This window comes from Gallinula chloropus (assembly GCF_964237585.1).
Source record: "Gallinula chloropus genome assembly, chromosome: 18".
Taxonomy (NCBI): Eukaryota; Metazoa; Chordata; class Aves; order Gruiformes; family Rallidae; genus Gallinula; species Gallinula chloropus.
In genome coordinates this window covers 5456153-5481440 of record NC_140103.1, presented here as the reverse complement: position 1 = coordinate 5481440, position 25288 = coordinate 5456153, and the positions used below count along the sequence as shown (strand labels likewise).

The 25288-nt window shown below is 49.5% G+C and overlaps 1 protein-coding gene across 2 annotated transcripts in view; it reads left to right on the top strand.

The window, feature by feature from the left end:
- Window positions 1–25288, top strand: part of VAV2 (vav guanine nucleotide exchange factor 2) — a gene marked incomplete at its 5' end in the record, with an annotated part of 143342 nt that overhangs the window by 93375 nt on the left and 24679 nt on the right. Inside the window, 5 exons of one of the 2 annotated variants that reach the window (XM_084272323.1) lie at window positions 833–891; window positions 13973–14041; window positions 22781–22883; window positions 24232–24246; window positions 24920–25018. In XM_084272323.1, the coding sequence (XP_084128449.1) occupies window positions 833–891; window positions 13973–14041; window positions 22781–22883; window positions 24232–24246; window positions 24920–25018 (345 nt within the window). The remainder of the gene's footprint in view (window positions 1–832; window positions 892–13972; window positions 14042–22780; window positions 22884–24231; window positions 24247–24919; window positions 25019–25288) is intronic. The other variant, XM_084272322.1, reaches the window with a different exon arrangement.

Sequence of the window (25288 nt, the reverse complement as noted above, 5' to 3'; positions counted from 1 at the left end):
AGCAGGGACCGCTCAAGAAGCCCTTTATCTCTGTCCTGGATGCATCTATTCATTCCAGCGGGTAGGAAACCAGTCCAAAAACAATACGCTTGTTTTTTCAATCTAGCTTTGAAGTGATGAGTATGAGGAAGAGTAAAACATGGTTTATATCTTTAAGGGATGAAAACCATTCTGTCTTTGTCTTAATTGAAAATTCTGCCTCGCAATTAAAACATCCATCAAAAGCAGGAGTTTTCAGAAGGAGCTGGTGGCTTTCCTGTTCCCCATTGCGATGCTGATGAAAATATTTTGCTGTTGAATCACTTCTGGCTGTTTTCTGCTAGAAGAGGGTGATGGTCTGCACTCACCTCTGACAAACTGATGATGCATCTTTACTGAAATGCAGGGAGTCAAAACCATTCAGTCTTGGCAAGTGTGCCTCGATAAGATCATTCTGTGTGGGTAGAGACGGAAGGGGTTAGAAACCTTTTGTAATAAAATACAAAGGAAGAGCACTGGGGTTTTTTTTCCCCACTGGTTCTGTGTGCATAAAACCTATTGGAGCAGCTCTGGGTGTATTATATGAGAGGAGGATGGAGTTTCCTTGGATGATGCTGTTGAATGGCTATCTTCATAGCTGAGAGTTAAATGTCCTTTATGCTTGGTGTTAAAACTGAAACCAGTTTGCACTGAGAGTGTCCTCCAAGCCCTGATGGTGATACATGGTGGCACTGGGGACATCCATTTCAGTGGGTGTTCGGGTCCAAATACCAGGCTGTGGGGTCCTCAAGTTCCCACCAAACTTTCTTCTGTCTTCAGTAAGCACACCAGCATCTTTTTCTCTTGTTTCCAGGTGATCTCTGCAGTATCCAGGCTCTCCTTCCACAGTATTGCTCAAACCAAAGGAATTAGGTAAGATCCTTTCGATACGATGCTTTAAATAATGTTTCCTTCTTTCCCTATCCGCATTCCTAGTGTTTAATCCCATCAGGCTCTTTAGAAGCATTCATATGGCTGGGATATATCAGAGTTGAACAGACACCAAGGATGCCTTTGGGATGTAGGCAGGGCACCTTGGGAATAGTTGACAGATAAAACAAGTGAGAACATACGGAGCTGTGTGTGGTGCGCCGGCTGGGGAAGGTACCACAGTGGGTTTAGTGTCTCTTTGCTGTAGGTTTTGCTCAGGTCCCCTCTGCAGCTGAGGACCAAAACCCCCAGAAAGCCAGCAGCACCCATCCCTTTTGCTCAGTGTCACCCCACTGTCCCCACCTGTGACCTGCCCCATGCCCCAGTCCCTGTGGGAAGTGCCAAGGTGGCTTTTCCATCACCAACAGCTGGGAGATTTCTCCTGGCTTGTATAAAGGCTCCTCATTGCTAAGTGGGTAATGGAGGTTAATGAGTAACCTGGCCTGGGCACCCAGCACTGGCTGCGGGGCTGCTCCTCCTCTGCTGGGTGACAGTGATGGTGGAGGAATTGCAGCCAGCAGACAGCCCTGTTAAGCAGAGCTGTTATCTCAGCCTTTGTTCAATTCCCTGCAAAATTGGTTTGCAATTGGTTTTCTTGTTAGTGCATTGGTATTATTGACCCAGCAACGCCTTCTCATTAGGACCACAGATAGAACTGGGAGGAGTTCTCAGCATAAAGCACCTTCACTCTGCTTTGGGGGGGGAGGGGGTATTTTGGGTTGTGTTTTTTCCTCCCCCCAGCTATAGAAAACATTTCCTTTCTCTGCAGAACGTGTGTCTCTGCTGTTGTAGCATGGCATCGCTCTGCAGCTGCATCCCAGGGCCAGCTGCAACCACAGCCAGGGTGTGGGGATGTGGGCTGCATGGGACTCCCACTTTGCTTCCAGCCCCACTGCCTATGCCCACCACCCCATGCCATGGTTTCCACCCTTTGGACTTATTTTCGCTGCACTGATATTGCTGGAGGGAAGCAGCTCTTCATGTGTAAAGTGAACTTGGAGCCTTCCCATCTGTTAACACAAATCTGACAGAGCCCACCAGGACTGAGGGAGATTCAGGGAGTGAAGGTGTGAGGAATATAGACATGCTCTAAGTTATTAAGGGTAGCCCTGAGTGCTGGAGAAGCCTACAGTGGTTATTATTTTAAGGGAGGAGAGCATCCAAAGCACTGGGAGGCAGGCTGTGGTGGGGGAACCCGTGTATGCAAGCTGTAGTGCCTTTGCAGGGTTGGATTTAAATCTTGGGGTGTCACTGGGGGAGGCTGCACCCCAGCAAAGCCGTGGTGAGGAGGTCAAGGGGTCAGTTCAGAGGATGCAGAGCTGGCTGTCCTCTGTCTCTGTTGTCTCTTGTTTCTGATGGGTTGTCTCCTGCTGCCAGGGATGGGCAGGTTGGATGATCACTGGGAGCCAGGAGCAGGGAGGCTTGGCTTTTCAGATATGCAGCTTTTTCTCATTCATTTTACAACCAGTATTTACAGTTCCCACTAAAACCCCTTATCTTGGAAGCCTTTGGCACAGTCATTACACAAGAATAGCACAGGGCTTAGTGGCTCTTTGCTTCTAACTCTGTTTTCCTGGTATTAACCCTGTTCTTCCTCTCCATTGCCAGCTCTGCAGGAACAAAAGATGTTGTGGCTCCCCTTAGCTGGAAAATCCTCCCCCCAGGGTTGTCCCTTCCCATCACCACTGTCCCCTGCAGTCAGAGAGCTGCTTTGTCCATTGCTGCACATTTTCTCCTTTTAATTAGATGATTTTTTTTTTGCTACACCATCACAAAAGCCTCAATGGCAGAAACTAATCTCAAATGAATTATTTTAATCTGTGGGAACTAGCAGCAGCTTTGGCTCCCCAAAGTGGCTGGCCACGTTGGCTGCCGCTGGCCCTTGACTCACTGTGGTCCCCATCAGGGACTGTGGTCCCTATCCTTCCCTCTCTCATCAAAGATGCTGCTGTTGAAATAACTGGGGAAACTCTCCTTGGCTTGTGCATGGTGCTTAAAAACTTGGCAAATACAGTGCAGTTGGGATGACGTATGGATTGTCTGGTCTTTAGCCCCATGGCACGGATATGGCTCTGCTCCAGCCCCTATTTTGGGGGCTAAGACTTCAGGATCACACAAATTAAGAATGAAATAAATCCCCAAGCCTATTAGCTGTCCTTAAATAAGTTTCATGACATGCAGGGTAGAAAATAAAAATCAATCTTGTATGGTATTCAGTGAAAAAGAAAACCACAAAGAAAAGTCTTTCTGTCTAGTAATTTCTGGATACATGAGCCTTGCCAGAGAAACTCTGTTTCACAGAATAAATCAGATAGCTATCAGGATGACTATGTTGAGATGACAGAGTGTTTCTTCCAAGGAACAAGCAGCAAAACATGGCAAGAAATGATCTCGAAGGCGATGTTTTGTTTGCAGCACTCTGCTAAGGCCAGGCTTCATCTATTGCAGCTCAACCTGTGGCCTGTACTACATCTTCCCTCCTCCTCCTCCTCTGTTCTACTCCTGGTTGCAGAAGTCCAGCAGAAACCAGTGTCACCTCTTTGTGCAAACAGCACAGACAATGTTTCCCCACTAATTAAAGCAGCCAGGGCCCCCACTGCCGCCCTGAGTGAGTCACCCTTATTGGTGCTTCCTGGAAAAAGGGATGTTTTGTCCCTTGAAGGGTGTTGGAGGAAAGGTTTTTTGGGGATCAAGATGTGTGCTGGAGGGAGAGAGGGGGCACAAAGCTGCCCCAGGTGCCACACATGGTTTTGTATGTCTGGTTTTTGCCTTCGCTCACTGGCCTTGTTGGAGACCAGAGCTACCTGCTCGCTGGGGAGCACAGGTTCTGCTGTAATGGGGTGATCGTAGCCTTTTCCTGGGGGTTTCACCTGTGTGTTGTCTTATGGGCTTGTATGCGAGGACAAAGAAAAGATCCTCTTCCAACCCAAGTGATTCTATGATTCTGTGATCCTCATTGTGTAGGAGAGGAGATATTTTTCATTGTTATTGTTTCTTAGCCTCTCCTCCATCTGTCTGGAGGACCCTCAGCAGTCGCAGTGAGAGGTTTCCACTATGTCCTTGCCCATCCCGAGCTGTCTCTGAACAAGGAGCCTTTATGTTACAGCCAGGATTTTCCACCCCAGACCCGACCCAGGGCCTGTCAGGTCCATTACCCCATTTCTCATGGTGGCTGGCACTAAGTGCTCCCAAGTCAGACACGAGGACCTTGCAGTGTGGGCATTGGGGCAGGTTGCCCAGAGAGGTGATGGAGTCACCATCCCTCAGGATATTCAAGAAAGGGTTGGATGAGGTACTTTGGGACATGGTTTAGTGAGTAATATCATTTAGGAGGACAGTTGGACCAGGTATCTTGGAGGTCTATTCCAACCTTAATGATTCTGTGATCCTCTGGGCTCCAGCCATCCATTGCCCACCTCGAGTGAGCTTGCTCTGCTGCTGCACGTGAGCTGGAAGCTGAGGGGGCACGTGGTTTTTTCATCTCCCTGAGATACATGTTTTTCCTGGAAGCAGAGTTCTGCAAGCAAAGCAGGAGGTTAAGGAATATTGGCTCCTGCTGCCTGCATGCATTCTTAATGTGTGCACAGGGAAGCCATCTGAAAATGGGAAGGAGTTAGCGTGTTCAAAGGCCTTGTTCTGAGGCCCTTAATCTGAGTCATCCTTTATAGATGAACTGAACCTCTCAGTGACTTTCTTCTGAAGGCACCACAGTTAATAAAAGAGATTTTCAAATATTTGCAAGTGAGGGTGAGGGTTTGTCAGGAGGAGGTTGGTTTTCTCCCATGGGAGCAGTGGTGGTGCTTTGCCCAGTAGCAAAGGGGGAAGGAGAAGGGGTGGTTGTTTTTTCCCTATCCTGGGGAGCAAGGCAGGACCCCGTGGGCCAGTGACCAAGCAGAGTGTGTTGGAAGAAAAAGTGATGTATGTTTTGCCTCCAGGCAAACACATCGAGGCCAGTCCCTCACCCTGGATTGTGGTTTAAACAAACAAGTACAAGTCAAAGTGTTGATCCTCACGGGGTTTAACCCATGAGGTGACAGCAAGTTTGTTGACAGTGGGGGCAAGCCTTTGGCTGGGAACTGCCCATGGCTGCAGGCAAGGGGGATGCTTGGGTGTCCCCTGAAAGCCCCTGACTCAGGAGCTGGGATTTGCTGTTTCGCTTACAGGGGGCTGGAGGTGTCAATCAAGAAGAAAAACCCTCCTGGATCTCCAGGGGTTAGGCTGGCACCAAGCCTCATGCTTATCTGGGTGTTCTCTGCCCCTGTGCAGACCCAGTGCCAAGCAGTGTTGGGGCTGGGATACCCACAGGCAGCCCACCAAGACCATCGTGTTTCTGTTATGCCCATCTCTACAATGCAGACAGTGAGAGGAGAGGAGAGCAGCTCAGCACTGGGGTTACCCTGGGTTGGAGCCACCTCCGGGCATGTTAAAGGCAGCAAGATGAGCTGTGCCAGCATCCTCCCATCAGTGAGGATGTAACCCAGAGGAGACGTTCCTACTGCCCTGTCTGGCTTGCAAACCCTGTGCCTTGTTGGTGAGGTTCAGTGTTGCTCAGTTCTGCCCAGGTAAACTGTTAAAAGAGACTGAAGTCCTCAAAATGAGGTTTGCAGCGTTACCATCCCTGGAGTTTCTGTACTTAACAGCTTGCCAATAATATCAGGATGTGTGTGGGGGTGAAAGGGAGGAGGGATGGGAAGGGAGGGGAGCAAGCATCCCTGTCCATTCATGAGGTTGTAATGGTGCCATGCTAAGTGAGCAGCGTGCCTCAGCACGGCACTGCCCTTGGGGCAGAGAGGGCAAAGGGAGCTGGGCCCGTACGGGCAGCCTGGAGCCCCTGCCCTGCAAAACGTGTGTGCCTGCTCCCAGTGCATGGTATTCACTGGTCAGTGGTGCTTGATCCCAGAACTCCTCTGTGCTTCACCTGCCTGTTCAGAATTAATGCTGGAGTTTTATCATGTTTTACGACTTCAATCCATTTCACCATCTGACTGAGCCCTGCTGCAGTGTGGAGGCACCCTTAGGTTTGTGGTGGGGCTGATCTGCCAGCAAAACCCACTTCTTGCAAAAGATGGGGTGGCACAAGCCCTCGTGTAGCTGATCCGGGAGACATTCAGGAGGGGAGAAGGGAGGTAAGGGAAAATCATTTCTAGGGTTTGCAAGGTCTCTCCAGCATGCTGGAGGGAGGCTTCACGGTGATGGAGTAGGTCTGTGGACCTCCCTCCCCTGAGGGTGGTAGCTCAGCACAGGAGGTGGATCCAGCCATGTATGAAAATGGCAACCAGTTAAAGTCACTGGTGATTAAGTCCTCAGGTGTCTTCTGGTGAGGAGGTAGTTACAGGACCTCTCCTCCCAAGGCTGGTTTTACAAGGGCTGTATTATTCACTGCCAGTGTGCTCTCTGTGATTGCACTCTGCCTGTTATTTTTTTTACTGCTGTTGTGCATCCACTGTACACGCTGCAAGTGTTGCTGTAAAGGAAAGGCTGGGGAAGGAATCCATGTCTGGAATCATGTACAGTTGCTCTCTGGGACTGACCACCACTCCTGACCAGCACAGACCCACAGAGGTTCAGCTGCAGACCTCGCAAGCAGGGGGTCAAGTGGAGATGGTGTCCTGTGACATGGACAAACCTTCTTTAGTAGTGACTGTAAAGCTTGTTCCTATGTCAGTAATCAGGATCCTTGGCTCAAAGCAGTTCCTTTCCAGCTAAAAACATTTTTAACACATTTATTCTGGCAAGTGAGTATCCTCACAGGCTTGATCCTGAGAGAGTCTGAAAAATATCATTGACATGTTTTCCTGTGCGGCTGCTTTGTAGGCTTGGGAGATGCTGAGATCACTCCATAAGCATCTGCTAATAAAAGCAAAGGCAGCTTCTCTCACCCCCTCCCCACCAGCAGCTTTTCTTTGTAAAGATACAGTCCTGACATGCACAGCTTTGTATTTTCACGTGGCAGGGGGCTTGCTGGGTGTTGGGGTGCACCTACCTTGCAATTGCTCATCGACTTTGCTCATGGTGTGCTTCTCTCAGTGCTGCCTGTGGTATCACTGGCTACCCGTGCGCTGTCTCAGCCATGCAGATGATTCAGTGATGTAGCTTAAGAGACAATTAATACAGCTTTAATATGAGGAGAATTTACATGTTTTGAGAATAGAAAGTATTTGCCTGGTTTGGATTTTAGTAGAACAACTTCAGTGGGCTTCACAGAGCGGCTTACGTTGCCCAGTAGAACCCTGCCTGGCTGGGACATGCTGGAGCTGCTCTGGAAGCTGGCAGAACTAGATCTTTAGGTGGATATTTGTTTTTACTGGCAGGCGTTTTGTAGGACCAGAGCTGCTCAGGTACAGCGGAGAAACCGCTGCTCGGATGACTAAAAGGTTTCTTTGTGCTGCTTTGCTGCGAGTTCAGACCTTGAAACCTCCCTGGGTTTTGTTTTAACGGTGTTTCCTGGAGTTGGGTGATTGCAGAGCCTGGTGTTGGGAAATACCACGGCGTGTCCTGGGGCTTTACGTCCTGGCTGTGATTTGGTTGGATGGTCCCTGGGTTATAGGTGCCATCTGCTCAGAATGGCCATGTCCAGAGGTTGGGTTAGTGACACTGGTCTCCTCCTCTGCAGTGGGTGCAAAGCCCTTGTGCGGGGCTCAGCAGAACACCACTGCAGTTTGAATCCAACCGGGAAGGAAGGAGGGCAGGCTGCTGATGTCCCTCCTCACCATGCTTGCCATTGATTTTCACCCATGGCAGTTTCAAATCTAGTTTTCTTCTGAGTCAGAGACCTGGCCCAACTCATTTCCTAGTGCTTGGTTGTACTGTTACCCCAGAATTGTTGCCTTTTTTCCTCCTTCCTTTTTGAGAAAGACATTTCTGGATCCCCCTTTTAATTTTATCCATCTGTTCCAATCAACCTGGAGCTGAAGCGAGGAGAAAAATCACGCTGCTTCTCTTCAGTGGAGCGTTGGTACATGAGAATTTTTTTAAAAAAATGCGATAATGTGTTGAAACATAAAATTATACGAGCTGTTATTTTCTTGTCTCATAGTCTCCAGAAATACTTGGTTCAGATTTGAGCTAAAGATAAAGCAGGGCATGCAGCTAACCCTTGGGCGCTGTGCGGCGCGCTGTGCTTAAAAGCTGGAAGTGCTCTCCTGCAAAATCATCATCTTTGTGTTAGCTGATGATGTAGTTTGCTGTTTCCCCACTGAATTTCTATCAGAATTAACCCTGTGAGAATTTTGGCAAGTTCCAGCCCACAAATAAAAGCAAATCATCATTTTTTTCAGAGGATGTGTCTAAAATTTGGCACAGCGTGAGGTCCTTCTTTCCAGAGATGAGTAATGTAACACAATAGTATGATTTTAATTAAATTCAGCAGCTTTTGGTATGCTTCGATGTATCTTGTTCTGCAGGGAGGGAATTGATTCCGTTCTGCTTTATAGAAATGGCTCTTGGATGTTTGTAGTGTGGTTTTCATCCATCTCACAGCACTTCACCCAAATCATTCCCATTTGACAGATGGGAACCCAAACTGGGAGGTGCTGCCCAGGTTGAGAGCTGGGCTGGAGAAGCAGCTCTAGGTCACCTCTTTGCTCATCCCTGGTCAGCTTTACAGCCACCTCCTGGTACATCTGTGAATTAAATGCTGCTTTAATCTGCCTCATCCCACTGAAGCCAGATTGATGATGGATGTGTTCGCAGTGGCATGTAAACGTCTTGCAAAGCCACATGGTTTTTCTTTGGATGGCTCCTGGAGTGCTGTGCTCATGAAGGCACCGATGGCAGCATGCCCAGGGGACCTGCTATGGCTCTGGGGTGCCAGAACTGACAAGGGGACCCGTGGGGGCAGGGTGACCCCATGCTTAGGGAGTGGCTTGCCATTCTGGAGTTGAAGAGATGTTTAAAAAAGGATGAGGGGGCAGGTAGGAGCTCTCAAAATGATGTGCTATGAACAGCTGAGGTCTTGAGTGCTTGCCCTGGAGAAATACATTTTGGGACTGAAGCAGCATTAAAGCTCAGCAGCAGGACACACGGACTCATCTGGGAGCCCAGGAGCTGAAGCCAGCTGCTGACCCCCACCCAAACTCGCATGGAAAGCACAAGCTCAAGTCCAAAATCCGGGTGAAATCACAGGCTCCCATGGGTTCTCCCTGTATTGCCTTCAAAACAGGGGTGTCGGAGGAGCTGTGCACCCAGCCACAGATTTTGTGAGTTCCTGCAAGGTGTAATTATGCTATGGGAATGTTTTTCTGCCAGATCCTGAGCCAGGAAGACTCGGCACAGCCCTGTCCATCCCAGGAGAGCTGTAGAAGCTCCTTTGCACCAGCTTGAGGCTCTGGTCCTTTCCATTTACAAAGAAATCCCTTGCAGAAGGGGTAGCAGATGGGAGCAGCTCTGGTTTCACGGGTGTCACATACTCCACCTGCTCTTTAAAACACTCAAGTGCAATTGCTGGACTTAGGAAAACAGAAAGATTGGCATGCTGGAGTCCTGCTCCCGGTGAGGGATGAGCCACCTCCTTTTAATCTCCTGTGGGTGTTTGCACAAGTCATGAAAACCTCCTTGCCCAGTGCAATCTCCACTGAGAACAGCCTTGGATGGGACCAGCTCCTTGGGATGGAGGCAGCGAGTGGGACCTTTGCACAGGGGAAGGGAAAATAGACAGGGAAAATAGAATATAAATTGTGCTGGATCCTCCCTGCTCTGTCACACATGGATTTGAGGCTAAGATGCCACTGCACAAATTATCCAAGTAAAACTGAGCCATCCCTGACTTTCTGGATCCTCTGTGGTGGTACCGCAGAGGTGATCAGCTGGCTTCGGTTGCTAGGACAAGGCACCAAGATGCTGAAATATGTTCATAAATAAATAAATAAAACGTCCTGCTTATTGCTGTTAGAATTGCAGCTTACCTGGCTCTTCCCATTAAATAATTCAGAGGAGAGAGCAGCCAGGCAATGCATCGAGCTGCACCTTCTCCCCCCCCCAGAGACGACTGCTGCAGGGGAGCACACGGGGACAGCCGGTGAGGATACAGCATGGGATGGATCATGGGGCAACCTGAGTGATGCTGAGAGCAAGGAAGGGGGTTTGCATGAGGCACCTAATGAAATATTAATTGAGTGTTCCCCACGTGTGGTGTGCTCCAGCCTTTCCCTGTGAGAGTGTCTTGCATTTGCAGGGCTTGTGTGTTGTGTGTGCACGAGCTCTCCAGCCCAGAGGGTAGCCTAAATGTTTTGTGAGATCACAGGGGTGCTTTTCATCACCTGTTGAGAGTGATCATCTGCTGTAAAGTCTTGTCCTCAAGAGGAGAAGCTCTCTCTAAACTCTCTAACAAATTACTTGCTCTTTCCTTCTCTTTTTGGCTCCAAAACAAGCACATCAGATCGATCCTGCTTTCGTTCTCTTCTTTGATCTCTGGAAGTGATGCTGTTGGATGCTGTGGGGTTTGTGAAGCTCTACTCAGGGAGGTTTATTATCTCTAAGAGCCCATTCCAGCGGTGTTTGATGTTGCCAGGGCTTTTGCTCTTCATCTGAGTGGGGTTGGGCTTGCTGCAGCCCAGGCGTGGGCTGGGTGGATAAATGGCTCAGCAGGTGGGTTTTCATGGTGGTGGAGTGAAGAACAAATTCTGGTGCTTAACTAGTGATATTAAATAAGCTGTTATCAAATGAAAGTGGATTGGGATCTCTGCAAACATGTTGGGTTTCAGTGGACTCAAAATAAATTTGTGGTAGTTGTTCCCAGCTACAGCACTTAATGCTCTGTTTGGAGCTGCAGTGTGCCTGGAGATCTGTAACAATTTCCCAGGGAATTGTCCCTCTGACATCCAGTGTTTCAGCTCTTTTTTTTAAAAACATGACCAACAGACAGGTCCCAGACAACGGGGTTGCTCTTGAGGAGCTCGTGGCTGGGGAACACACAGCACCGTCGCCCAACCAGATGGAGAAGCTTCTCCCCGTATGGTGGGGGCCAAGCTGATGATCTGTGTGAAGGGCTGTAAACACGAGTCCTGTGCTGAACCTGGGTGTGCAGAAGGGAAACCCTGGTGTGAAACGCTGGGTTAAAAGTTCACCCAGTTGGCTTTTCTTCGAGTTGCCTTGACGTGGATCTGGTGGGGCAGGAGTGAGAGCAGGGTTCTGCCCCCCCCCACGCCTCTCCCCACCATATCAAATCTGTTTCTGCAGCCAGCTCAAGCGGAAAACATTGCCTTGAGACATGCCCAGCCCGTGGCAGGGAGCCAGCAAGGTGATCTGATGGGAAGCGGCAAAACCAGCAACTCAGGGAATAATTGATGGGACATGGCTGGGGTGGGCAATTCACCCCGCACCTCCTGCCAGCACAGCCCCAACCCTTGGTGCCAGTTTAGGTAGAAAAGTGTTTAATATTTTTCTCTAGCTGGCTGCTGGAGGTTCCCTCTCATTGGCTTGTGGCTGGAGGGTTAATTTTTCCCGTGTTCAGTGAAGAAAAATGATGTAAATGGATATATAAGGGAACTTAAGCCAGAAGTAGGGAGATGCTTTAAGTAATGGCCATAATTATTTGGGCTAAATTAAGTTATGTTGTTGCACGTAGGGATTCTGGAGAATAGTAGGGACCGTTTAGGTGAGAGCTGCCCAAAGCCTATGGCATGGTCCCAGCCCTGGGTGACTTGTGCTGCAGACTGGGGGCTGCCATTCAGTTTGGAGAAGGGAGAGGAACTGTGGGGAGGTGAGGGCACAGGGAGATGGTAGCCCTGTTCCTGCAACAGTTACATGGGGAGATGGCAACTCTGCTCTGGTGATGGTGACACGGAGCCTCTCCGGCCTCTCCAGAGCTGCTTGTGGCACAGGCAGCTGGGGAGAGTGGCACAAGCAAAGGACAAAGCCAAGGCTTTCCCCAAAAAGCTATCCTTCAGCTCCAGGTTTAGATGGACCATTGAGCAATCCTCTCCCTGGTGTGACTTTCCTTCTAATTGCTTTCTGTGCATCCTTATTTAGCCATTAGCTGCTGTTGTGGAGATACAGGTTATTAATTCCTCCCCTGCCCTGACTTTCACTCTGGTGCTTAACCGACGGTCAAGGTGAAGCTGGGAGGGCTGTCAGAGCTGCCATCTCCATGAAACTCTCATTAGAAAGTATTTCTCTCTTTTTGTGGTCTCCTTGTCTGATGTGGAGAAGTGGGGTATCACAGGAACTGGTGACACCTCAAACCCAGGGTTGCGGGTGGAAACGTGTGCTTATGATGTTAATTCTCTTTATGGCTCTCTTCTTTTTTTCTGGCATGATGAGCACTGGGGAAGGAAGTAGAGATTAAGAGCAGAAGATGCTTTTGAAAGAAAGGAGTTCATGCCTTGTTGGTGGATTTCTACATTTTTTTAAAGTTATTTTAACAAGTGGTGTTTAAACAGAGGTCACCTCTGATTTCTCCTTTCTGGCTGGATGGTGTAGCCTTGCAGCAGTGGCTGCCGTACCCCCTCACCCATCGTAGTCCGAGCTCTGTTCCCATGATGGGCTCAGCCACGTGCAGGAGGAGCTGGTGGGTTGTTTTTCTGTGCTTCACATGGCCTTTGTCTTTGTCACCAATCCCCAGGGGACGGGTTGGCGGGGAGAGGAAATGCACACAGACACGGGGCTTGTGAAGTTCCTGGGTGCCTCCTGGTCTCTCCCTTCACCTTTGTGTTTTGAAGCTTCTCTCCAAAATGGGCTTCCCCATACATGGCTGTTTGTGCCAGATGTTGGGGTGCTGGGACCATCACCCAGTGCCACCTGCCTTGCGATGAGATGATAAGAGCAGGCACAGCCCTGTCTGCTCTCCCTACCCATTGCTGTCTTCCCTCACGCATGCCCACTTTGCCCATGGGCATGGTTAGAGATGCCAACCTTGGGTGCTCCTTGGTTCCTGTGGCTTTGCATCTTGAGCAGAGGCACTGCAGACCTGAAAGCCAGTGGAGCATGAAATCGCCCCGCTCTGTGACTGGGGTCACCGCTCTCTTTCCCCTCCTGGGCTCAGCACCTGGCCGTGGTTTTAATTGAACTTGCTGCAGATTTGAGCGTTGTTTCGAAATGCTTGGTCTGAAGCTGCTCACTGAAGGAAGGGTGAAGTAAAGCAGAGGAGGGGAAGGCAAATTAATTCAGTGCCCACGGGGGATGGACCAAGCTGCCCTGCACAGCCCATGGTCCCTGCACAAGGCTTGCTGTGACCGCAGGGACCCCCAGCCCAACACAGCTGTAGTCTCAAGGTGCATCCAGCCCCAGCAGAGCCATAGCCCACTGTGGCCCTGTGCCAGCAATAATACATTGGGTTTAATTAAAGCAGTATTTTTCATCTCCTTCATACATTATTTGGTTATTACTTCAGAATGAGCCAAGGAATTCGTGCTTTCCCCCCACCCCCAACCAAACTCCCTCCCTTTCTCTTTTAGTCTGCTTCCCCCCTCTTCCTTTTGCCCTTTCGGTGTCCTTTCCCTCATCCCCAGGGTTTTAACTTTTTTCAGCTATTGCTGAGTTGTTAAGATGAGGAAGCCCAGGTTTCGTAAGGACTTGTTCATTCTGGTGGAATCAGCTGCTTGCAGTGATGGGGGACGCTGGTGGGGAGCAGCTCAGCCTGCCCTGGCCATGCAGGGCAGGAGCTCACAGGTCGAAAGGCTCCATCATGGGTGGAGGAGAATGTTTTTCTGTCTCAGTCTAGAGCTGGACTTGAATTAGATTTTTACTGAGCAGTTTGTGCAGCTCCAGCAGACAGCTCAGGCACCAGCTCCCTGAGATGCTGTTAGACGGTGTGGCTCTGCACTTCAGTGCTCAGATGGTGCCCTGTGGTGAACCAGCCTCACCACCTGGCTGCTTGTCCTGCGGTGCCAGTTCTGCTCGCAGGAAGCAGAGGAGATGATGTCCTCCTGGGGAGCCGCTGCCTCAGTAGGAACAAAATGTGTTTGCCATGAATATTTTGTTCCGAAACACCCTGGGCTCAGCGGGATGCTCAGGGCTGGGCTGAGGTCAGCTGGGGCTGTGAGGGGTGAGAGCCACCAATAACACTGTCATTCTGCCCCTTCCCCAGGCCCTTCCCGTCGGAGGAAACCACGGAGAACGATGACGACGTGTATCGGAGCTTGGAGGAGCTGGCAGAGTAAGTGGCCTTGCTGTCTGATGGGGAGGGGATGAAGGAAGGGAAGAGTGGCACTGGAGTTCCAGGGAAATCAGATGAAATTTGACAGTGGGCATTGGAGAGCTGGGATCGCTGCTCCAATCCTCTTGCCAGGAGATTTTTGGGCTCTTACAATAGTCCATCCGTTCCCATGTAGAGCCTTGGGAGATATGACTTTTAATTGGGTTGAGTTTGTGATTGGCTTGGTAGGGGATAAGGGGGGCCAGGTCCAAGGGGAGCCCCTCCTCCCACTAAATCCTGTCGTTAGCTGCAAACCCCAAGGGATGTGATTCCTCCTCTGAGCCAACCAAAGCTTGAGCCACTTGCTGGGAATGGGGGACCTATTGTCTGGACCAGTGCTGGACCCTCTGTTTTCCTCCCTTGGTGTTTCTGGGGCCTTGTACATGCTGGCACATGGATCTGCAACCCCGTTGAGTGATTTTGGACCACGCCAGTCAGCCCCAGGGCAGTCCCTCATCAGTGGGATGCGGGGTGATGCTGCCGGGGTTTCTGTTTCTATATTTATCTGAGCCTCTGGTGTCTGTGTTTTCCTGCCCATAGTGATGATATAATGGGATTTTTAAAAGCAACCTTGAACTAGAATGTGTAGGGTGAGACACAGGCTCTATCGGAATTCGATGGCAGCGTTCCCGTCGGCATCAGCGGGGCCAGGGTTGTTCTGATGAAGTGCAGTCTGTTTCGGATGGAGGGGAAGGCAGTATGGGTGGATGTGTGGCTTTATACAGTTAAATATTATTGTTCCACAACATAAATAATAAGACTCCTTAATCCAATGAGTTCCTTATGGCTTCAGTTATTACAAAAGTAAATCATAAATTACCAGTCGAGGGAACGGAGTACCCTGGAATCCCCTGCTCGTGGTCAGCTCCCAGCAGCTACAGTTTAATAAAATTTTAACTTATAAAGGGATCCTTTCAAGAATAACATTTTTTCCCCTCCTCCCTTTCCTAAAGTTCTCGAAATCCCTTTAATATTAGGTTTCCAAATTCCTGATTCTCACACATAAGCATGCTTTTAATTGGAGAGAGGTCTGTGTGTGAACAGTGTGCTTCCCAAACTGATCCTCGGGCCCTTGCTGATGGCTGCGAGTTTGTCCCTTTGTGAGAGGGGCTGAGATGCCCAAATTCTACACTTGGATGACTTCAGGGTTTGTTTCTTTCTTACTGATCACCCTGTTCTGTCCCAGATTTGTCTCCAACTTTTAACTGTCCTTTTATTTTCCCCCCATTTTTTGCAAAGTCCTGTTCCTTAGTTGGGATCACTGGGGAAAGGCACATGTAAATCAGCATGGGGATATTGCATGAATTCCATCCTCCAGATCTGTGCTCCTGGTGTAGCCAAGTTGTGCATAGAAACACAACCTACCAAACAGAGATGTAATTCTCTCATAACTGTAAAAACCCCAGAAACACCCAGGAGAGCCCCTTAGTACAAGTGTTGCCATTCCTGCTGCCTGGAGACACATCAGCAATAGCCCCCCCTTTCTCCCTCTGACAGGGAGCGTCTCTCCGTGCTTGACAAGGAAACTTTCATTGGAAATTTGCCGGTCACAATGGTGCATACTGGGCACCGATGCTGGGTGCTGGCAAACCGCAGGGCCGGATGAGAAAAGCTCTTTCTTAGCTGCTGCCGATCTCCAAACAGCTGAACAAGGGCATCATTCAGGAGCTGGGAATGATTCACTTCTTCTAACATCTTTGCATTTAATATTGCTGAAGATCCAGCAGCCTTGGGAAGATCCAAAGGCATCCAAAATGCGTTACTGGAGGCGAGGAAGTGATTTTCCCAACAAGAGATGCAGTGACCCAATGTGTGGAAGAAACTGCCACTGACCAGCACAGCCAGGCACAACCATCCACACTTTTGCACAAGACCCCCCACTCCATCTCTGGGGTTTTCCCCCCACATTGGCTGCATGGATGTTGCACCTGAGAAGTTATTTTTGCTCTTTGGATCATTGTGGAAGGATGCACAGTCCTCTCCATAAAACTGCTGTGAAACATGCTGTTCCAAGCACCCGGCTTGTGGTCCCCCTTTGTCGCAAAGGGCTGGGGTGCAGGTGAGGAGGGACAGTGCTGGTAGGTTCAGCACTGCTAAGTCACCCCCTAGGAGAGAGGAGATTCCAAATGGAAGATACTCCCAAAGGATAAAAAGCTTGGGATGAATATTGAGCTGGTTGAAGGAAAATATTTTGGGACTTTTGGCTTTTGAAGAAGGTCAAAATGCTTCATTCCAACCTTATGCACTTAAATGGAGCAGCTTGGGGTCCCCTCTTTTTGATTCTGGGTGAATTCCTGTTCTGCAAAGCATTCAAAACATAACCATATTTCTAAGTGTGGCTTTGGGAAGCAGAAGGAAACAGGCTTTCTCCCCACAATACTCTATAAAGAGTGAGGATCTTCATCCCAGCCAGCAGTTAGGTTCTTCCATGGCAGCCGGGGCCAGGAGCCAGCGCTGGGGCTGGGAGCGGATCAATAGCAGTGCCGCGAGGGCCATTTACATGCGCTGCAGAAACAAGCTGTCTGTGTGCAAGGACAGGGCGGCCGTGGGGTGCTGGTGTGTATAAAGGATGTTCATGCCTTGATGACCCCATTGTGCTTTCACCTTTGGGGTATCACAGACATTACACCAGGCTGCGTGCAGCTCCCCGGTGCTGGGTCAGCCACCCAGCGGATCAAGGCAGGTAATTGCCTGGAAACAGCTATTTCTTTGAAAAGAAAGGGGGAAAGAAAAGGAAAAAGAAGCAGAATTTAAAAAATAATAACCCAAAAGAAGGTGATGGAAAGGGGAGGGCAAGCTAAAAGGGTATCAAGGGAGCAAGAAAGTTCTCAAATTCCCTGTCCTCAGCCTGCTGGCCCCTCGGTTTGCTTTGCCGACGGCCAGATGGCAGCCTGAGAGAGCCCAGGCAGATGGTGAGGGGTGGCCAGTTTGCAAGCGGTGCCTGATCGATACCTTGAGGAGTAGTAAAGGGATATGTGTCCTCTCCTGGCTGATTTATTTCTGCATGCCTTAGTGCCAGACCCTCGAGCAGAGGCTGATTTTGGGAAGTTTGCCCAGGAAACAAGCGGGGCTTTCCAATGGCAACAGAAAACCAAAGAGACCCTGGTGAAGCCAGGCAGTAGCCTCCCCCATGGCTATGGTGCTGATGGCAGTAGGTAGTCATCACCTTACTGCTGAGAATCTTCTCTGCCAACTGCTTCTCCATCTCTCTTGATGGCCATTTCAGCTGCCCCAAACCGCTCTGCTACTTCTGAAGTTGTACTTAACATTTAACCTATTTTTTTTTCTGCTGCCACTTAAGCTCTCTCCAATTACTTTGTCTCATTAACTTTATGAGCGTGATTAATCCCGGTCCTCTTTACAGTGCCAGAACCTTCTTCATCATGAACCTTCTCCCTTCATGGCTCTGTCCCAAAGCCTGGTAGCCTCGGGTGTGTTAAGTGTAGGGTGAGCCCGGGGTGGCTGCTCGGTAGCTGTTTGAAGAATTCAGAGTCAGGCTGAAGTGCTGTGAATGGTTTGACATGAAAAGTTTAATTTGCTTAACTTTTACCTCCTTCTCTCCTTTAAAAGTGAATTGCTTTGAGGGAAGGAGTTTGTAGTGTTGCAGAAAGGACAAGAAGTGTGATAAGGACAGCAGCTCCCCACCAAACCCTATGCTGGAGCCAGTGTATGACCCTGGTGGGGGTCAGTCCCCAGTTTGAGATTGTTCCCCAGTCTTGTTTCAGAATCACAGAATCACTAGGTTGGAAAAGATCTTTGAGATCATCGAATCCAACCATACCCATCCATAACTCACTGGGATTTATCCCCAGGAGCACTGGGGATGCTGGTGCATCCCCTAGAGAAGGGGAGCTGCAGAGCGTCTCCCACCTGGCCTCTCTTTCTCAAGCAATGCAGCTCACTTGGGCACAAACTCTGCCAACAACCTGTTGTCTGCCCAGAGCTCCTCACCCAAATTTCTCCTGCTCCCTTCACCCCCATCACTAGCGCTGCCTCTTTGCACCTTCCAAAATAGCAATGTGGTCAGCAGAATTTCTGAAGTGTGTTATAAAAACCCCCTAATGAACAGAGGAGCCAAGGTGAGATGATAAGTTAGCTGCCACTTTTCTCATTATTTTTGCTGTGTTGGAAAACCCACACGCACCAGCCAGTTAAACAAATGGCTCTGTGGTACAAAGCACTCGAGCTGTAGCACTTGTAAATGGGTCTTGTCGTCTTTGTCACCCTTAAAGGTTTTTATATGTCCTGCTTGTGCCATCTCTAGGATCACGTGAGTTGCTGTGACTGTCTGAGGCTCGTCCTTGGGATTATCATGTTCCACTTTGAAAGGGGGAATGTAAAACCTGAGTAGAATAGACAGCAAAAAGGCCTCTCTTGCTATTTCCAGTCGCGTGTCTCTGTCCAAGTACAATCTGGTTAATTAAAAACCCTGCAAGATCTGGAGTCTAATGACTGCACATCTTGCACTCCTTCACCCTAAAACTTAACCCTGCCAGATGTGCTGCAAATATAGGGCTCTGCTTGTCCTTGTCTGACGGAGACAGTGAATGAGGGGGTTGGTCAGACAGACTGTCTATTTATAGCTCTAAGTGCAGAGTAAGAATTGGAAAGTGGAGAATTACCGGGGCAAACTGGAGCCTCACAGCTGCTGGGCAGCTGTCTCAGGGACCCTGTGAATGTGTGGCCAGCCTGGACCTGGTGGTGGTTCTGAGGTCTTCTGGCTCTTAACCTCAGCCACAGGGCTGGAAAATTGGGATCAGCTTTAGCTTTTGGTTGTCTTATTTTAGCTCCTTCTCTCTGTTCCTCCTCTTTCTTTTGCTGCTCTTGGTGGTTCCGACTTTTTCATCAGCAGAGCGACTGTGGCACTGTGGTTTGGACAGGGTTTTGGCATGGTGGGTTTGCCCTGAGGAGGAGGGGTTCCTCTTGGATTCTTGAGGCTGGTACGAACTCATCAACTTGGCAGAGCCCTGGAGCAGCTTTTATGGATGAAGAGGTCCTACAGTGGCCCTCAAGTCCCTCAGAGCTTCCCCACTTACTCTCCTCATCCACGATGTCATTCCAAGCATGATGTGCAGCGTTCCTTTAGCATAGTGGACCTGCTGTGGACTATTTCTCAGGGGATTGTGGGCCTTCTACATCCATTCCCTGAGGTGGGCATCCCAGTTCAGAGCTCACCATCTCCCAGAGCCCAAAACCAGACTGTGCTCTCTCTATTAGCCTGATGCTGAGCTCTGAAGTGCTGGGTCCTGACGGTGGCAGGCAACTGCTGCATGCTGGAGATGCTGAGAGGCTCTGAGGGACCCTGTCCTTCCCCAGTTTGCTCCTTCCATGTCCCTGTTTGTCCCGTACTCTGAGGCAGCAGCCTGGCATTGGTCCCTTGGCAAAGGGAGCTGCTCCTTGGCATGGCTGCCGCCTGCTCCGGGGATCATTTGCACAGAGAGCAGGCATCACCAAGGAGGACAAGTGCAGCCAAAAGCCCTGGGTTTGCCTGGAAGTGCCTTAGATATGAAAAGCTGTATTATTTTTGCTTTGTATGAGCTTTCCTGGCTAGGCAAGGTGCTGCCAGCCCAACGCTGGTTACATCCATCCCATTAACAGTAATTCCATGTGCTGGAGTTAACTCCGAAGAGGGGGTGAAATCCCTTTCCTAAACCCAGAGCTATCAGTAAATCTCCCAGTCCAGGAGGCAGATTGTAGGCTCTGATACCCATGGGTAACTCACAGGCTCTGCTGCTTTTAGTGAAGGAGTAAATTGCTTTGCTTTCAGAAGAACAAGGCGAGGATCTGTCCTTCCTTACTCAGGCTGTTCAGTCTATGTGTGACATGCTTGGGATGCTGAATTTATTGCCTCCACATCAAGGAACTGTGAGGGAGGGTGTGTATTTTCAAGCCTGGTAGACAAAATGTGGATGCTGATGAAAAATCAGTACGTGCAAAGCTGCGACGGCAACAGCCGTACTCACACTGGCAAAGCTCGGCCGCTCCTGGGCTGCTCTGGGGGAGGCTAATCCGCACGTTTTACTGCTCTCCATAAAACTGGCAGCCTGTGATGGTCTCAGAGATGCACTAGGAATGTGTTCTAATAAATAAGGGCCCATTGGTTAAAGGCATCGTTGTTTTAATACCACTTTGGCTGTCAGGTTGGAGCAGCTCTAGTGCCTCCCCCCTGCTCTCTGAGATGAAGGTGTCTTTCCAGGCAGCCTTGGGGCACAGGAGTTGTCCCTGTTTTTTGCCTCAGGCCAGAAATCAGAGGTGGGAAGGGCTTGTGTTGGTGTTGATGAGCAGGGATGAGTGGAGCAGTGTGGTTAGAGCAAGGAGAGTGTGGCCAGGGGCCGTCAGGTTGTGGCTGGTTGTGATGGTGCACTGTTGGTTTCATACAGCTCTATGGACAAACTTGCTGTGCTTGCCCATGGAAAGTATGCCAGCTACTTTCTTGCAGACCCAGAGATGCTCTGGGAGGAGGTTAGTCTGAACCAGCTCCATTGGGCATCCATCCTTCTCCAGGCTTGGTTCTGGCAGCCTGTGATTTAGCAAAACCCCTTTAACATCTCATGCTGCCACCTGGGTTTCCACAGTGATGTCCTAGTGCATGTCCGGCCTCAGCCCAGGGCTTGTGGCTGCTCAGTCAGGGAGGAAAGGAGAGTGTATCCAGGCTGGGGACAGGCAGTGCTGGGGGCTGCAGCTTGGTTGAGTGTGTGTGAAGGAGAGCAGGTCCAGATGATGCTCAGGATGCAGGGCTTGCCGGGGACACCTCAAGATGTTGTCTTTTCCTTCCCCCATAGCCCAGAACAGTTGCTGAGAGCTCTTGTTGCTGCTGATGAACAACCATCACACACAAAGTGGGCTCTGCTCCAGCAGCAACATCACCACAGCACTCAGCATGGCCATATCATACCCAGCCAGGCTTGTGCTTGCGACATTAACCCAACCATACGTTTCCTAACGACTCTCAAGCCAGGGAAATGATGTATGGAGAGACAACCAGCAATCCGAGAGGTGTGAGCTGGAAGGGAAGATTAATCAGGAACTGGGAGTTACTCACTCTGGATAAGGAGCAGAGCTGAGAATATAAATATTGGTACAGATAATAACGGTGACGGCGACGCTTGGGAAGGAGAAGATGGATCGCCAGCTATTAGTAGGCATTATTACAGCAGCTGCAATGCATCACTCGGGAAGAATGGGACGGATACATCACGCCAGTGTATTTATTTAACATTCCCAAACTTTTATTAAATAAATCTGGGTTTAAAAATAGAAAGAACTGCATTTAGGAAAAGAATTAAAGCCCAGTTTTGCAAACAGATGTGCTCTGCTGCGCTGCACGGTATCGAGATGTCAAGTGCTACAGCTTGAGCACAGTTTTACACCTAGATTTATTTGTGTGTAATTAATACCCACGTTGAAAGAGACAGCTCGTAAAATATGCGAACGCTGGTTGATATTCCAGCATTTCACACCGTCCTCATCCCATGGGGTTTACTTCAGTGGGAGCCGTTAGCAACCAGCACCTGTAGATCTAAGCACTAAAATTATTATTGCTAATTGGTATTTATTATGGGATGAATTTTCAGAAGGGTTCTAAGACTTAGGAGCCCCTGGGGGAGGGAGAAGGAGGTTTGTAAATGCTCAGTTGACAATTAAATACCTAACACTGTCACCTTTAAAAGTGAGTTGAGGTCTACGCCTTGGTGATGCCTTTGAGGCCTCTGCTTGCAGGAGCATCTCTAGAGTGATGTGTCCTGTTCTGGAAGAATGACCTTTATTGCTGCTTAATTTACCTTGGATGTAGGTATTGTTATTGGGCTCTGCTCAGCGTTGGGGTGAGCATCACTGAGCTGAGCGTCTGGGAGGATTGCCTTACAGTGATCAGGAGGGTCTCACCCTCCTCTGGGAAATGGTAGGTTAAAAAATCACCCAGTTGCTCATCAGGGCAGGGATTGTGATTTGTAAGAATCTGTGTATCTCCCAGAGAGATGGGATATGAAACTCTTAAACCAGAGAGGCAGTGGGACTGTGGCTGGAGGCGGCTGCCTGGGCTGAACTCTGAGTTTCTTCTGGGCAGAGAAAGCCTTTTAGTGAGAAGCAGCAAAAGCAGGCCCAGAGTGAGCACAGTGCCTTAAGCACACCAAAATCCAGCCCCTGAAAAGTCACTCTCTGAGCATAACGTAGGTAAAGTTGCTGATACAAGAACCGCTCCTTTTCCTGAAGAGGAGAGGCAGGAGGTGAACTGGGAGGCTGTGGGCACTTTCAGGGGCAGGTGGAGCTGGACCTGGTGGGATGCGGTGGCTCAGATGGTCTCCCTGGGATGCTTGGCTGTCAGATCTGTCTCGGCCGGGCCGATTAGCACCGAGCTAATACTCCACAGGGGCAGAGCTGGCAGCAGGGCAGGCTGGGCATCGCAGGCCTGCCTGGCACAGGGTTTGGAGCTGCTTCTTGGCTGCCATCCCTGCCCGAGTCGAGCAGCGTTTTGCCTGTTCCAGCCTCCAGCGAGCAGGGGGATGTGCAGCAGGTACCGAGCTGGGAAAAAAACAGAACGGGGAACGTGGACTGAGGGTGTGTCAATGCTATGGGCTGGGAGAGTTTTCTTATTCCCATGATTATCCTTCCCTCCTTGGGGCAAGAGCTTCGTTTGCCTCGTGGAGTGACAGCGGCTGTGCCCTCTTTATCATCACTGAATCTCTCTCCTTCTCGTTTCAGCGAACATGATCTGGGGGAGGATATTTATGACTGTGTCCCCTGTGAAGATGAAGGCGATGATATCTATGAAGATATCATCAGAGTGGAAGTTCAGCAGCCCATGGTAACAATTTATGTGCATTTTAAAGCTACACCTTGATGGGAGGGGAAAGGAGAGGATTCAATTAAATAAATAAGTCTGCCCATGACAGGTGATGCTGTGGGGAAGAGAATCGCTTTGCATCATTCCTTGAAACTTGAGAGGTAAAAATAAGCCAAGGTGGGCTGGCACTGGGCTGGAGGAGGTTCTCCAAGGAGTTTCCCAGCCCATCGTGTCATCTGAAGGAGTTTGTGGAGGACAAAGGGGAAGGGAGAGGTAAAAAAACCCTAAAAGATAGCTAAAAATAAGAATTACTGCTCAGCCAAGGCAGCGTGTGTCACTTCAGCCCTTTCTAGGGAGGGGGATGATGATGGACACGGATGGTGGCTCGGCCTTCTCCAGATGTGCCGCATCTGCCACAGGTGTTTTTCCATCAGGGTGTGAGGGCTGACAGATTTGTGTGTGGAGGATTCAAGCACTTGCTTGTGGCCACTCCGACCTGGGTGTCTCAGAGCAGGTTGACATGTACAGGGAAGCTTTCTGGGGCAGCAGGGACCCATGTGGCTGTAAGGACAAGCAGTTAACCCCATTCATCATCTCTAAAAGCCTTTCAATGATGGGGACATCCATGTGTGCAGCATGCACAGCTTCATGGAGGGACTTGCATTAACTGCAAGGGCTCAGGTGCAGGTACTGTGCTCCATGGGTGAGCCAAGATCAGCTGCTGGCCCTTGCAGTGATGTCCTCATAGTGATTTCTCACTCATCCCAAGACTGGCCATGAGTGGTACTAAGTCCATGATGATGGCGGTTGAGGTGCCATTCCTTCATGCCTTGTCCGCAGCCTGAGGAGCTCCCTGCACACCAAAACCCCATCTGGATCAAGGAGTTAGACACTAAATATTCCCACTGATCCTGCCAAAAGCACTTGGAGCTGATTGTGGGCACCGGTGACAGTGCCAAGGTCAGCACAGCTTATTGGTCACCAGTGTTCTCACTGTGTTGCCATCAGTTGCTGAAGCCAGTTGGCCCAAGAACTGGCCCCTGGGAAGGTTTGGAAGGAATTTCTTGCATAAACATGAGGAAGCTCCCACTGTGTGGGTGCCCTACAGCTGGGCAGGGCGGGATTAGGGCTGGTTGAATCAGCAGGTTTTCGCTGTCCTGGGTTTACATTTTCTCAGGCACCGCTGAGCACTGAGGGAGGCAACGGGTCTGAGTCCCTTTCCTCCCCTTCCCCCTGAGCAAAAGAGTCTATTTTTGATAGAAGCATCTGCACAACTGTCTAAGTAATGGCTTTTTTAAAGCAAAAGGTTTGTTGCTGCACTAACAAGTGTGAAATGCTAATTGGTTTCTTGTGTTTCTGCACGCTTCAGATTAGATATATGCAGGTAAGACACATCGATTCAAATACTGGTTTCCATCCAGGTGATAGAGCTGAGCTTTGAGTTACAGGGTGTACAGAGGGTGTCTGGTCCTGTGCATGCTCCTAAAAACCCCGTCACTGAATCACCTCCCAAGTTTAGAGGCTGCACTGGGAAGTGCTGCACCTCCCCAGGCATGTTTTCAGCTCCACTTGATGGATGTAGAAGCAAGGGAAGTTCTCAACTTGAGGAGTTGGGCCTTTAAGAAACATGTTTTATCAGATTTGACCTAAAATCATGAGAACTGGCAACTCTAGCAGGGGATTTGTATAAGTCCAACGTATTATTTATGACCCATTTAGGCTCTGTTGTGTGTTTCATCTTAAGCAAAAATAAATAAATAAATGGGCAAAACCATCATTTCTCTCTTATTTATTCTGTAGCTGACAGTCATTGGTCATGTAGTGATAATAAATGCGAAAAACACCGTGCTTGCTATATTGAAACATATTGAATAGTACAGCCAGGGTTCCTCTCTAATTTTTTGGGGGATAAAAATAGTTTAACATGAACTGGTAACAGTTGTACTTGTTCTGAGTTTGCTGTGGCTGAGGGATGAACCAGAGCTCTGCTCTGTGTGAGCAGGTTGCTGATCCCTTCTTAAGTGTGTCTGACCATGCGTTCTCCTTCCTTTGCCTAGAAAATGGGAATGACAGAAGATGACAAAAGAAATTGCTGTTTGCTAGAAATCCAAGAAACTGAGGCCAAATACTACAAAACACTTGAAGATATAGAAAAGGTAAGAGCCAAGGCATCTTTCATATACCATCCCCTTCCACGTCGTCGGTCGGTCTTGCATTCACTTGCTCTGTGAGTTCTTCTTGTGAGAGCTGGCAGATGTGATGAGGCAGGATCCATGCGTTCCCATGGAAAATCAGAGAGAAGGGGGGGATCTGGAAAACCTGTACTGACAAGCACAAATGTGCAGCCTCTAACCACAGGAGCCAAACACAGCATATTTTATTTCCTGATCGCTGCGTATTGGAAATAGGCTGCAAACCATCCTGCT